This window comes from Sapajus apella, unplaced genomic scaffold, assembly GCF_009761245.1.
Source record: "Sapajus apella isolate SASKATOON/1434 unplaced genomic scaffold, GSC_monkey_1.0 scaffold3, whole genome shotgun sequence".
Taxonomy (NCBI): Eukaryota; Metazoa; Chordata; class Mammalia; order Primates; family Cebidae; genus Sapajus; species Sapajus apella.
In genome coordinates, this window is record NW_022436943.1 from 9,353,481 (window position 1) to 9,367,287 (window position 13,807).

Below are 13,807 nucleotides of genomic sequence, written 5' to 3' on the forward strand. Positions count from 1 at the left end.
ATAGATTACCCAGTCTCAGGTAGTTCTTTACAACAGTGGGAGAATTAACTAATACATCTTTCTAGTTCACATATCTCATCATCAAGAGAAGCTACATCTGAGGAGCTTCATCCATACCCAACCAGATGCTGAGCATGCAGTCCTAGACTTAAAGCCTAGTGCTGTAATTGGGGTGAGATTTTGAAGCTCCTGAATGGGCTAAGCATACTTTACACATAGAAACTCATCTAATGGAACCTTATATCTGTGTCTTTGCAAAGTGGCTTTGCTGCTTCTCCTATATAGAAGCATAGTCTGCTTCTCTACCCCCTTGAAACTGGACTAGCCTGTGGTGGAAGAAATGTGGTGAAAGTGACATTCTTAAATTTTTTAGCTTAGGCCTCAAGAAGCCTTGCAACTTCACCTTCATTCTCTCACAATTCTGTGGCATCCAGGCTTTGGAAGAAGCCCCTCCCCAAAAAGATCATATAGACAAAGGGAACTCGGTCATCTCTGCTGTCGCAAATAAGCTCAGATCCCAGCTCATCCAGCAGCTGACTGCAGCAACATGAGTGAGCCCAGGAAGACCAGCAGCATCCAGTGAACCTCAAAATCATGAGAAATAACGTATACATTTTAGAGTAGTTTGTTAAGAAGAAATGGATAATTCACATAGTATAATAATTGACTGTTATAAAGGCCGTTACTCTATTAATCCAAATCTACTTTTCTGTAAGTCCCATTTACCCATGTCTGGGTTCTTGATAGGCAATAATGTATGGCAAATTGTGATTATGAGTTAATAGCTTTATTTTCCTTTATCATATTTTAGTCTCCTTGCAATGACATATTGAATTAATGCTTTAACTATGAAAGAGAGTTTTATCAGTAGAAATTTTGAGAGCTGTCACAAATTGACAAGAGATTTGGAGAATCAAAGCTTCTCATTACCCTTCAGATAGCATGTTAGAAATGCCTGCTTACTTCATCTGAAAGTAGAGATTAGTTCTCTAGGAGCCAAGTTAGGTAACTGCAGTGTAATTGTGATTAAAAACTGGCAGACTTAAAGTGATCAATAGGGGCAGCAGATTTTCAGGAGTCCAGTTCTATTTACCTCTTCAGACTTGCTTCAAATCTCTTACTGTTCCCCCGTTCCAATCATGCTAGCCTTCTTGGTTTCTTGAAAATGCCAACCTCTTTTCTTTAGTTGATTTCTAGGTTTTTAATACTGTTAAATATCTTTTTATTTTGATTGATTGATCATTTCATTCATCCCTTCAACAAATACATATGAAATATAACATTTAAAGGACCAGGAATACACCAATGATTACTAGATTGCCAGTACCTATAGAAGTATATAAGTAAATAATTATGATAAAATATGGTGAGCATATAACATTAGAAGAAAGAATGAGATGTTAGCAAAACATAGGTATGCATCTAAATTTAACTGGGTCAATTTTAATAAAGAATATGACTCAATTTTTTGAAGTTTGATTACTCCTGACAACCTTTAAGCTTCACACCTCTCTCTTTCCCTTCTGCCCCACATTTGAGCAAGCTGATAAGAAAGCTGGGATGTTTTCTCCTTTGGTGCAGTAAAGTTCAAAACACTTCAGGGACTTTCCTTCAAGCTTCATCCCCTAACCACCATAAAAAGCTTAATCTAGTCTCTTTTCCTTGTTTTTCAAGTAACTTTTAGACTAGCTTAAGTACCATGCCCAGCTCTTACCAGAAGGCCAAATTATGTAAGTTAATGAAACTTTCCATACTCTTTTGGTGCCTTTGTGGCACGATCAGTCTCAAACCAAACTTTGGGTGGAGGTACCTGTCTCATCTCTAAAAAGTGACCACAAAATAAGTGATCATAGACAATAGCTTTAATGGCATCTTAAACTGTGGGCACATAATATGTGGGATTATAGTTCTTTTTTTTTTCCTGCTTTTCCCACAAGTATCTAATATCCTTAAGGGCAAATAATCATTCAGTCTTGTGCCTGTTTCAACCAGCATGGTGCCTAGCTTATAATAAATGTTTAATTTTCTTGATACATAAGGGATTGCTAGAAGCCAACGGAATATGATTTATGAAAAAGAGTGGTCAAGAATATAAAACCAAAGAAAATCAATAAGAAGAGGACTGGTAGACTATAGTTACATCCAGTCTAGTAAAACAGATTTAAGCCACTTGGGAAAGAAAACTAACTGATAGAGCTGTGCCTTGAAAAACACAATAGTTTTTTTTTTTTTAATGAAAACAAATTAACAAACAAGGTTAAAGGAAACAGAGTAGCAGATTGGCATCAATTAGAAAAGAAGGACAATTCCACCAATTGTTTAAAAAAATACAAGTACATATGTATTTGGGTGTATATATCTTTAGGTGGCCACACAATGAATAGAAAGTTGAGGAAGAAAATGCAGAATGGCTTCCTGAAGATACAGGCAAGGTTATCTGTGGAAGGCCCTTAGGAACAGGACTTAGAAAGGAGATTAAAGATGTAGTTGCAGCTTAGAATACTGGAAAGTGGAAATGGTAGAGTTACTAAGCACAGAGAAGTGAAAGCGTTGTCAGCATTAAAGGTTCACTCTAGCATAGAGAGAACGAATTTTCAGGAACACCAAACTGCAGAAATGGGATCACCTTCCAGCCACTTCATCTGGATACCAAACAATTGAGTCTATATTCCACAAGAGTTGGAATCCTGAATCTCAAGAACAGAAATATCAACTTCACCCCCATTTTTACTCATGCTGCAAGTAATTTTTCTAACAATTGCTGTGCCCTATTTTTTTTTATTCTCTCTCTTTCCTTCACATTGCTGTTGACCTAGGTGGCTTGCCCTAGGCAAGTGTTGCATGAGAGGCACAGTGAAGTCCCCACGCAGCTCTTCTGCAACTTGGGCTGCAGAACATTGTTACCTAACATGCACTTTAGAACAATTTCTGATTTCTGTTCTGGATTGCGAGATGGAGCCCAAATATATATTTTATTAATTTTTGGATGTTCTGCACATTTAATGCAATTAAATCTATTATCCATGGGAAGAGAACCACTTTAAAAGTGGGTAAGAAATAAACTACAGTAAGCATGTTCCAGAAAATGAAACTTGAAGACATACATTCCCACATCTGGCAGTGATTCATAATTGAATATCATTTTCTCTCTAGTTATGATAGTTTACAACAGCCTCAATCCCCAAACTGAAAGTAGCTGAGTAATATTGCTGGCACCATCTCTTTATTCCAGCTCCATATGTGCAGAATAAAAGGTTTAACTATGATTCACTCTGGTAGCATTACACAGGGAATTTCAATGAAGGTGTTGAAAGAAAATAATTACCCATATAGCCTTAGGCTGGAAGGGAAATATCTCCTTTTCTTTTACGATGTATTTCTAGTGGATGTGTGTGAGAGGCAACCTGGAGGATCGGATTATTTTCTTATATGACTACATCAATATGTGTTGGAAAAGTATACATTTGTGAAACAAGAAGATTTAAATTTTCCATGATAAGGGATATTACATCTAAACTTCGAGTCAGGAAAACTATTGTAAGCCACCCAGGAATATATGAATAGGAATAATATGTTTTAGGTACTTTCTGGCCCTGACATACTCATATTGAGCAAGGCTTTGGTTTATTTGACATTGTCCTTTACAATGTGACATAACTACGTATCCAGCTTTTGTTACTTAAGAATAGCACTGTAGGGATACATTACAGCCACAGTATATTATGGCTGATGCACAGGCTGAAACAGATGAAGTGATGAAACATAAGTACCTAAGAATTATAGTACAGGGCTTCTTTCAAATATCGGACTAAAGAAAGTCTTTGTGACTGTGATCCTAAACTTCAGAGTCTAAAACTAAAGAGATTATTATTTTAAGACAAATATTCCCAAGCCCATCCCAAATAAATCCTGATTCACTAGATCTTGTGTAGGCCATTGAATCTATTTGCATTTGGCAAACACACTCAATGACAATTCTGGTGTAGATATTATAAGGATCGCATTTCAAACAAGATTCAGGAGCACTCTAGCAACATCATTTGATTGACTTTAATTGATTAAACCTCTTCTCTTAAGCTAGACCCTTACTGCTTTAATGTTTCACTGGCTGAGTGAAGAGGGACAATTGGAAAAACAAAAGGTTTCCATGAGACAAAAATTAGATGGCAGTTTCATTAGGGGCAATCACACCATTATTCTCAAATTTCTCAGAGCCAAAGCAAATGGTGTAGATCCAAGCCCCACAAAAAGTTACAATGTGGGAAGAATTGCATTTGGCTTCATGAAACCCAGCTCTGCCATGTCTTGCCTCCCAGGGGTGGGGCAAGCCCTGTCCTCTACAGCACCCACAATATTCTTAACCATCCTTCTTCATCAAAATTTATTGTATGCTTTGTTCTTTCAGGTCTTTGGTGACATTGTCTTATAAGCTCATTAGGTGAACTAGTTCTTCATAAAGCTAACACAACGTGTTACAATGGCTTCCAAGTGTTTTTCCTTTCATATACTATTTACTCCAGCCCAAGTGAATGACTAATGATGAGAACTTCAAGCCCCTTGGAAGACTGTGAAGTAGATATTTGGACTTAGGGAACATTTAGATACTCCTGGAATCATACCACCACAGGGTCAATCATGCCAACCAACTTTCTCCTGAAATACCTTTTGTAAACCTGGTCTTATCTTCAGTCCTTATTTCTTCCCACAAAATACATTCAGTGCCCAGAAATTGCATTCACTTCTCTTCCTTTCCTGCTCTCTCAGGCTTTGTTGGCATAAATAAAGGTACCCTTATTTAAATAATACATCCTTAAATATAAATTTAAGAAAATAGGGAGGCTGGAAACTTGAGAAGCCTGTAAGATATAAATCAAGGTGTAAGGAAGTATAGAAAGAGAGGCATTAAATATGAAAGTTGATTTGGAAGACACATGCTAGTCCAAAACAGGCTCTGCATTTCCTCACTTTTCTAGCCTATGGGTCCATAAGTTGCTTCAAAACCAAGAAGTTTTTAAAAAGCAGCTCTAGCAGCAAAGGAAATAAAGATAGATTTCTAGTTTTATTTGTATTTATTTCATTATCAAATCATTTTATTTTTTAATGTAACAACTGTTCTTGTTATTTATGGATACTTATAGGACTTATTAATGAGCCAATTTCCAAATGACTCCTTAAAACAAGAGGCTCCAAATTAAAAAAAAAAAAATACTGGAAAACTTCCTACACTCACTATAGGGCATAGTCTTTATTATACAAAAGAAAAAGGAGATAAGCTTGATCAAAATGAATTTCTGGCCAGGTACGATAGCTCACGCCTGTAATCCTAGCACTGTGGGAGGCTGCGGCAGGCTGATCACCTGAGGTCAGGAGTTCAAGGCCAGCCTGGCCAACATGGTGAAACCTCATCTCTATTAAAAAATACAAAAATTAGCCAGGCGTGATGGTACACGCCTGTAGTCCCAGCTACTTGCTTGAACCTGAGAGGCAGAGGTTGTAATGAGCCGAGATCACACCACTGGGTGCACTCCAGCCTGGGTGATAGAGTGAGACCCTGTCTCAAAAGAAAAAAAAGAAAGAAAAGAAAAGAAACAAAGAGAAAAGAAAGAAAAAATAAAAACAATTTCCTGTTTTTGATTCAATTAAAAAAATAAAATAAGGATTTTTGAATAATAAGTACTTTAAAAGAGATTGTTTTGGAGAACTTAATCAATTTGGAGTAACTGAGTATTCTTTTAAAAAAAAAGCAAATCAAAACAAAATCAAGCAAAAACTCAAAGTGGGAAGTTATTAATACAACTGTGTTCAGTGCCTATCTCTGTGACAACTGGTGAAATTAAACAGGTCTATGCGCCTATTTTGGTTAAAACAGTATGATAACTTAGAGAAAACTAGTTAATTCAATTCTATCTTCTTTAACAAGATAGCTAAACTTTAGTAACCATCACCAGAATATCATATGCTTCAGCTTCTGAATCACAGTTGGCATGTTGCTAACCCATTCCTGACCACGTTACTCTGTTTCATGGCCATAACCTCATCTGAGTAGCCAGGTATGACTAGTTATGTCTCTGCTAACCTACTGTCTCTAGCGGCGGAATGTTTTAACCAGACAGTTCATGATCAATTATTATGTTTTTAATATAAAAACATGACATACAGTAAATGAAAATACAATTCTAGTAAGCCTGGTTTTCAGATTGAAAAAAAGAGAAAATTGTTAAAAGTCTAGAAAATGCATAACTCCCTGCAATTGGCTAAATTGTGTCCCTGCAAAATTCATATGTTGAAGGCCTAATCTCCAATGTGACTAATATTTGGAGATAGGACTTATAAGGAGGTAATTTAGGGTAAATGAGGCCATAAGTGTCAGGCCCTGATTCATAGAATTAGTGTTTTTGTTTGTTTGTTTGTTTGTTTTTTGAGACGGAGTTTCGCTCTTGTTACCCAGGCTGGAGTGCAATGGCGCGATCTCGGCTCACTGCAACCTCCACCTCCTGGGTTCAGGCAATTCTCCTGCCTCAGCCTCCTGTGTAGCTGGGATTACAGGCACACGCCACCATGCCCAGCTGATTTTTTGTAGTTTTAGTAGAGATGGGGTTTCACCATGTTGACCAGGATGGTCTCGATCTCTTGACCTCGTGATCCACCCGCCTCGGCCTCCCAAAGTGCTGGGATTACAGGCTTGAGCCACCGCGCCCGGCCGATAGCCTTTAATATAATGAAGAACATTGAACTTAGCCTAGGAAGTCAGGAAAGGCAAATAAACAACAGTATATAATGAAGAGCCAAAGCAAATTTAAAAAAATAAAATGTATATATTAATTAAAATGATAATGCAAAGGATGTAAACCTGGTAAAAGAGGATGTGTAAATGTAGTTTTGTAGCAAAAAGTATTTTTATCAGCAGTCCATAAATTAAGGCACCATACCTTACAGTCCTAGGTTGAAATTTTGTAAGAATAAATTGCCAAGAATAATGGATATTTCCAGGAATATTCAACACAATACTCTGTGGTCATTCCCAGAAACAGTATGTATTACTTGCTTTGCAGGAGAGTAAATACTCTGAAATAATAGACACAAATCCATTTAAGCATAATAGTTATCATATTTCGATTTATTTCCATGTAAATTGTAGTTGTTACATGCTGAGTTAGTACAAAGAATTATAAAAAAAGATAATTAAATGCATTGAAAAATATAAAAAATAAGTGCAGCATATTAAACTACATAATTTTTAACTAAAAATCTTTGGATTGTGAAAGTACCACTTAACTCCCTATTTGAAATCTGACCACAAACTCATTGCCAAATAGCATATTCCATATTGAATTAGATTATCATCCCACAGAATACAGAAGGTGCATTTCTAAGGCATAATGTATGTTCAACAATATACTAATATATTTTGGCAACCACTAAATGTCAGACATTATCCATACAGGGTATTAACACATTAATGTTTTCATTAAAAAAGAAAGATCTCTTTCCTCATTACATTACACATTTATGGAATAGAGATCTGTCAAATAAATTACTGCAAAGTAGTTCAAGCTAAATCTTCTAACACTTGAATCATATAATCGGGGGCAAATAACCTTTAAAATGAAAGACAAATGGTGAAATTTAAGGGCATTTAATTTGCATAAATGTAATGTTAACAGTCTTTTCCTTGTTACATATTTTATGCTTAATTTATATTTGTCACTCAGTTAGGTCCTTAATACTCTTATAGGTCAGTTTTAATTTTTTCCAATTTTATTTTACCATAATAAGTATTATGGAAGTAATTTGTCATATATAGAAATAAGGGGATCTCATAAAAATAATTCAGTTTGATTCTAGAAACAGTCCAGCATCAAGACCATTATTCAGTTTTTGTGTTGTCAATGCCTGCTTCAAAATAAACATTTGCATTTAAGAATCTTGTGGGTCTAAATTCATGTTTTGCTCTTAAACTCTCAGAACTCAATACCAGAGACTTTTTCCAGGCTAACAGTCATTGTAGCCTTAGTGTTTGAAAGTCTTAAAACAAAGGTCTTCATAAGGTACATGGTTTGGTCTTTCTTTGAATACAGCATTAACATTTGACACCCAAGTTATGGGGTTTAAAGTTTTATCCACTGAACTTCTATGTAAACACAGAAATGCATTCAAATGCAACTGTTCCGACAATACTGTGTCCGTTTTATCAACAAACCATAAAAATCATCCATCGATTAACTATGATTTTAATGTCAGACCTGATCCATAATCTCTAACAAATGAGAAAATACCTGCATTATATAAATTCAATTATAGGAGTTGCATAGCAAAATAACAATTTATACACATCAAAATATATATTTTTTAACTTTCCTTGACTCATGCTTCTCTGCTAGTGACCAATAGATTAGAGATGATAAATATTACCATCCACCATTGGACTAATTTAACTGGACAAAGCAGAATAAAATTATTTTCTCTTATGAAACTTCACTTCCAATTATTACTTCTGCTTTTCCCTGGAAGAGTGTTTCATGGGAATATGAGTTGACCTCACTGATTTCAATCCAAGTTAGTGATAAAGAAACTGAGGCTACCATATGGACAAAGACTATTCTTTATAGTTCATTTCGATCAAAATTGAAATGGTTGGTTATGTTATAAGAATTTGAAATCTCTATTAATTCTCTTTCATTTTACTACATTGCCTTACCTAGGATTTAATGTTAAAATTAAGGGCCATATGAATGTTTACCACACATTTGCTAGAGACCGTTTTAATCCATCACTTGGCAGGCACTAGAATTTACTTTTATAGATGCCAGAGAAAGCTCCTAAATGGCTGGTCTTTTAATTTTATTTTCAATCTTTTTCTCAAACTCCCTTTAAAGTACCTAGCTTTTTCTTGCTCTGGTAATTTTTAGCAGTTAAAATGCTATTAAAACTTAAGCATAATTATGTGTCTATGCCTATCTTTGAAGGTGAGAATTATTTCTGAGGTAAATCATTTTACTAAATTAAAATGTGAAAATCTATGTATTTGTATGTGATTGAAAGTATATGTACAAGCATGAAAACAATAACATACAGTTCACCCTAGCCTATGGTGTTTGTCAATTACTCTTTTGGTTTGGTGGGTTTGCAGATAATCACATCAAGCTCTCCTCTAACAAAAGAAAAAATTCTATGAAGATCTACATATCTATCCATCCATATGGATATAGATAAACATATTATATTGACTATCTCTGAAATAAGAAAGTCAAAAACTATTACAGTTCATCTTATACTGGAATAGCGCAAAGCTATTCTGCTAGTGATATTTTCTGATCTAAAAATTATGTTTTTGAAAAATTATAAAATGTGTAATTTTCATTTTCTTTTTCTCTAACAAAACTTCAGTGGAAAACAGACTCTCTTATTGGGTAGAAATGTTAAAATTAGAGCTATTGGGTCTGAAACCCCTAGCATTTCCAATATTCATGCAAAACAGACCAACATCAAGAACTTGGTCTTTTGATCACAAAAACATTCCTGAATACTTCAGGAATAGATGTGTAGAAGGATATGGAAACAAATTATTTCCAGTTTTTCATTTGTTTAGTTTGGTTTACTTTTTGTGAATTTCATATCTTACTGTACAAAGTAATATCTAGCCTTATTGATATTTCAGTGGCCTATACACAGAAAAGTTGTGGGGAAATAGCATATTTGCTAAATTGTTTTTATGTATTAGTTACAGATTATCTTAAAATTTTACAAATGGCTTGTAAATGTTCCAATTTGCTTATGATAAAAGTATTTCTCAATTTTAAACACCAACTTACAGCACAATAGAAATAAAACAACACAAAATATTGTGATAAAAGGAAATAAAACCATGTTTACCATTCAACACACTAAAACTAGAGGCATAGTGATTTTTATATAAAATAAGTGAATCTTTTACTAACAAAAATGAGAAAAAATGTTGGCAGTTCTTTCCAACGGTCATGCACTTACTAAGTCACATCATACTTATTGTAGCTGAGGTCATCTGTAGGATCCAAACAACAAAAACGTTGTGCAAAATGCCAGCATATGGCCTCTTCAGGCAGTTGCTAAAGACAAGAGTCATACTGCGACAAAAGGGTCTCAGACTTCACTGTGATCATTGAATTTGCTCAAATTCTGAAACAGAAGAGGAAAAAATAAGTATGTGCTACTTACTCAACTCTCAAGTTGGTACCATAGTAAAAGAACAGTAGTAACCGAAGCAAGCTGTCCAGTTAAGTTAAAAAAAAAATGAACATTTTATGAGGCATCACAGTAGGGCAGTTCAAAGCTCCAGGTTCAAAGTCAAACATCAGACTTTGCAACCAGCTCTACCACTTATAGACAGTGTAATTTCCTTGGTCAGTTTCCTTGTTTCTAAAAATGGGTTAAATCATTGTATCTACCTCATAAGGTCATAGCAAATTCAGTTAAACAAAGTAAAAATTTTAGAATATTCCTGGAATACTGTGAAAGCATTCAATATATATTAGATATACTAATAATAGTGCTGCTATTATTTTTTGTAAATATATATTGTTCTGATCATATATAATAGGGATGACTCTGCGAGACACCAAATGGTGTTCTAGGGATAAGGAAAGGCAAACCAATTCAAACCTCAAGGAAAAATAGCAGGAAATCAAAACTCTAAGAACAACTGTAAAACAAAACCATAAGCCTAGCATTTGTAAGATAACTTCAGATTGTGTGAGCGCTAGACTCTGCAAATATTTCCAAAGATTGCAATATAAGCTTAGAAGCAAGATATCAGAGCAGAAAAAACTTAAAAGGCCATATTTAGAGTATTTAGAGTTTTCATGTTTGAGAGAGGTAGATTCAAATCCCCAGGACAGTAGATCCTGAAAGAAGCATTTATTTTACAAGCAAGCAGTTTGCAATTAATAGCAGTTTGCAATCCTCAGAGCAGTGACATTGTTGGAAGATCCAAATTATTATATGTATTTTTTGAGATGGAGTCTCACTCTGTTGCCAGGCTGGAGTGCAGTGGTGCGATCTTGGCTCACTGCAACCTTTGCCTCCTGAGTTCAAACGATTCTCCTGCCTCAGCCTCCTGAGTAGCTGGAACTACAGGTGTGCGCCATCACGCCCACCTAATTTTTGTGTAGAGATGGGGTTTCATCATGTTGGCCAGGATGGTCTCGATCTCTTGACCTCATGATCTGCCTGCCTTGGCCTCCCAAAGTGCTAGGATTACAGAAGTGAGCCACCGCGCCTGGCCAGAAGATCCAAATTATTAAACAACAGTTCATAACTGGCCTAAAAAAGGAATGGAAACATCCTTTTACTTCTAATAGAAAGTCTGAGGTTGGGGGTGGGGTGTTAATAAATTTTAGATGCCAATGGAGTAGTAAGTTAAAATGCAAAGCCTCGATTCTACATTCTGAATTTTCTTATAACCCCTTCAGGCCATCTTGATCAACTCACCTTATTTGCATGTATATGACTTATTGCAGCAGATACTGATTCAAAAAAAATTGGTTTCTCTGAGTCTAAGTTTCCATAATACTTCATTGCTTTTATCAAGGAAGCTACAAGAAAGCACAGGTGATATAAGAATACATGTGGAAGAGCAGAAGAATCACATTCACATTTAGCCAGGGACATTCTCTTACCCGTACAATGGGCCAACAATACATCCACATTCCTGCCTTTACAGTCCATGTAAACCTGGAAGAATTAAAATAGGATACCCACAATTAATTCAGAATACCCAGCAGGAGGGAATAAGATGGGCTTCAGAAGAAATCAAACTTTCTTGAAAAAGAAAAAAAAAAGCCAATGTTTATGAAGTCAAACCACCAGAGGGAGGCATTGTTACACAGTCAGGCATAATCTGCCAAGCACCTAAAAGACTAAGATTAATACAGCAGGGTATCTGCCTTTATTGCAACTAAATTTGACCGCTTACCGTTTCCACATCATTTAATAAAAGTAAAAACATTGCCTTTCCTGTCCTATAAGAATGATATAAGATTGTTCTCAACCTTTTATTAGAAGACAATAACCCATTTGTGAAAGTGAGGAAAGCTGCTGACTTACCGCTTACTTTAATATTCTGCAATAATTTAGGCATATTCATGGGCTCTACAAACCCTGTGCATGAATGGCAAATTGAGAACTTCACCATAATCCAAGCCAAGTTTGACTACCCAACTTCCATTTTAAAAGGAATGCAAGATGAGAGATTCTAACTCATTTGTTTGGCCTCTTTTAAAAGTTTGCCTCTTTTAAGTCCTAGCAAATCTCAAGTAGAAACCACTAATTAAAGGCTCTGATCTTAAATTCACCCAAATCAGAGTCAGTTTATGAACTTCAGTAAAAGTAAGTTTAGCCATTTTAGTTACCAGAGATTTCGCTATATAATAGTGATGTATCTTACACATAAAGTATAGAAAGCTGCATTTACAATACATTCTAATAGTCTGCATTATGCATTCAAAATTTCATTCATATTATTCCAGCAGTAAGAAGTTCTTTCTATGTGATAAGAATTGTGAAATAATAGGAGATATATTACTGAGCATAAATGAGAAAACAAATAACAAAAAACATGGACGGCATCTTTGCCATTGAAAAAATGGCTCCCATTTTTGTAAGTTAAAATGATTAATTCAAGGTGACCTCCCAGTGTTTGACATTTTCTTAAGCTCAGTGAAACATAAACACATTGCTATGGGTGGTTTCTTGATGCTGATAAATATAATCTCCAGTTCACTGACCTCTCCAGTGTCCCAAGCAAAGGAATAAAGAGAAGTCACCCTACTTCCTTCAACCTACAACTCCCATGAGAATGTCCCTTATGCTAAAGCAACTAAGAAAACAATCAAGGGAGTGTTGTTAGAAAGCATGAAGCCATGCAGAGCTGAGGAGTCTCTGTGGCTCTTCACTCTGAACCTTCTTCCAGGGTGGCTGGAACTAAGAAATAATATTAGCTGCAATGATATTATTTATACTTTAAGGAATGACATTTTTAATATGAGAAAAAAAATAATAGAAACTAGCATTATTGAGTTCTTAATAACTGCTAGACTCTTTCTTAGGTGCTTTATATGCAATACATCATTTTAAAGTTTCACAACAACTTGATGAAGTCGGTATTTCTACTTCCAGTTTACAGAAAAGCAAATAAATATTTAAGCCGAGATCACAGACTAGTCTATGGATGATATTTGGATCCAGCCTTAGTTTCTCTTTAAAGACTATGTTTTTAACATATATCATACTATGTTCATCAACTCACCTCAAGGAAAAATAGCAAGAAATCAAAACTAAATAAAATAAAGAAAAAAGGAATAATAAAAGAAAGAAAAAAGGAATAATAAGGAAATTTAAAAGGGAAAACTGACACGAAACTGCTGGTTTTATATACATAGATAAAAAAAACACCTGGCTAAGGGAATGTCATTTTATGCCACTTTAAAAATAAATTGCATCAGTTGACTGATCCTGTTGTTCCAGTGTATAGATCTTTAAAACCACTAAGATGAACGATAAAAAATAAGCCTTTTTTCAAACTTTCCAGCACCCAGATTGTTTGAATTTCTCTGAATGTCATCCATGGATCCTAAACCCAGTGGGAGTAGGTAACCATTTCTCCTTCTTTCTATATTAACCCTAAGTCCTGTTTGTAATATAAACAGAAGGAAGCTAATTAATTTCAGAAACCAATCTAAAATGCAATTGAGCAAAAACCATACATACTGGCCTTTCTCAGTTAAACACACACACACACACACACACACACACACACACACACACACACACA

At 35.2% G+C, this 13,807-nt stretch overlaps 1 protein-coding gene across 3 annotated transcripts in view; it reads right to left on the reverse strand.

Moving 5' to 3' along the window:
- Window positions 1-7,088: 7,088 nt before the first annotated feature.
- Window positions 7,089-13,807, reverse strand: part of SLC26A7 (solute carrier family 26 member 7) — a 193,189-nt gene continuing 186,470 nt past the window's right edge. For all 3 annotated transcript variants that reach the window (XM_032249456.1, XM_032249457.1, XM_032249452.1), the window contains exons 17-19: window positions 11,655-11,709; window positions 11,467-11,570; window positions 7,089-10,155 (exon numbers count right to left, since the gene is read on the reverse strand). In XM_032249456.1, the coding sequence (XP_032105347.1) occupies window positions 10,120-10,155; window positions 11,467-11,570; window positions 11,655-11,709 (195 nt within the window). In that variant the 3' untranslated portion in view covers window positions 7,089-10,119. The remainder of the gene's footprint in view (window positions 10,156-11,466; window positions 11,571-11,654; window positions 11,710-13,807) is intronic.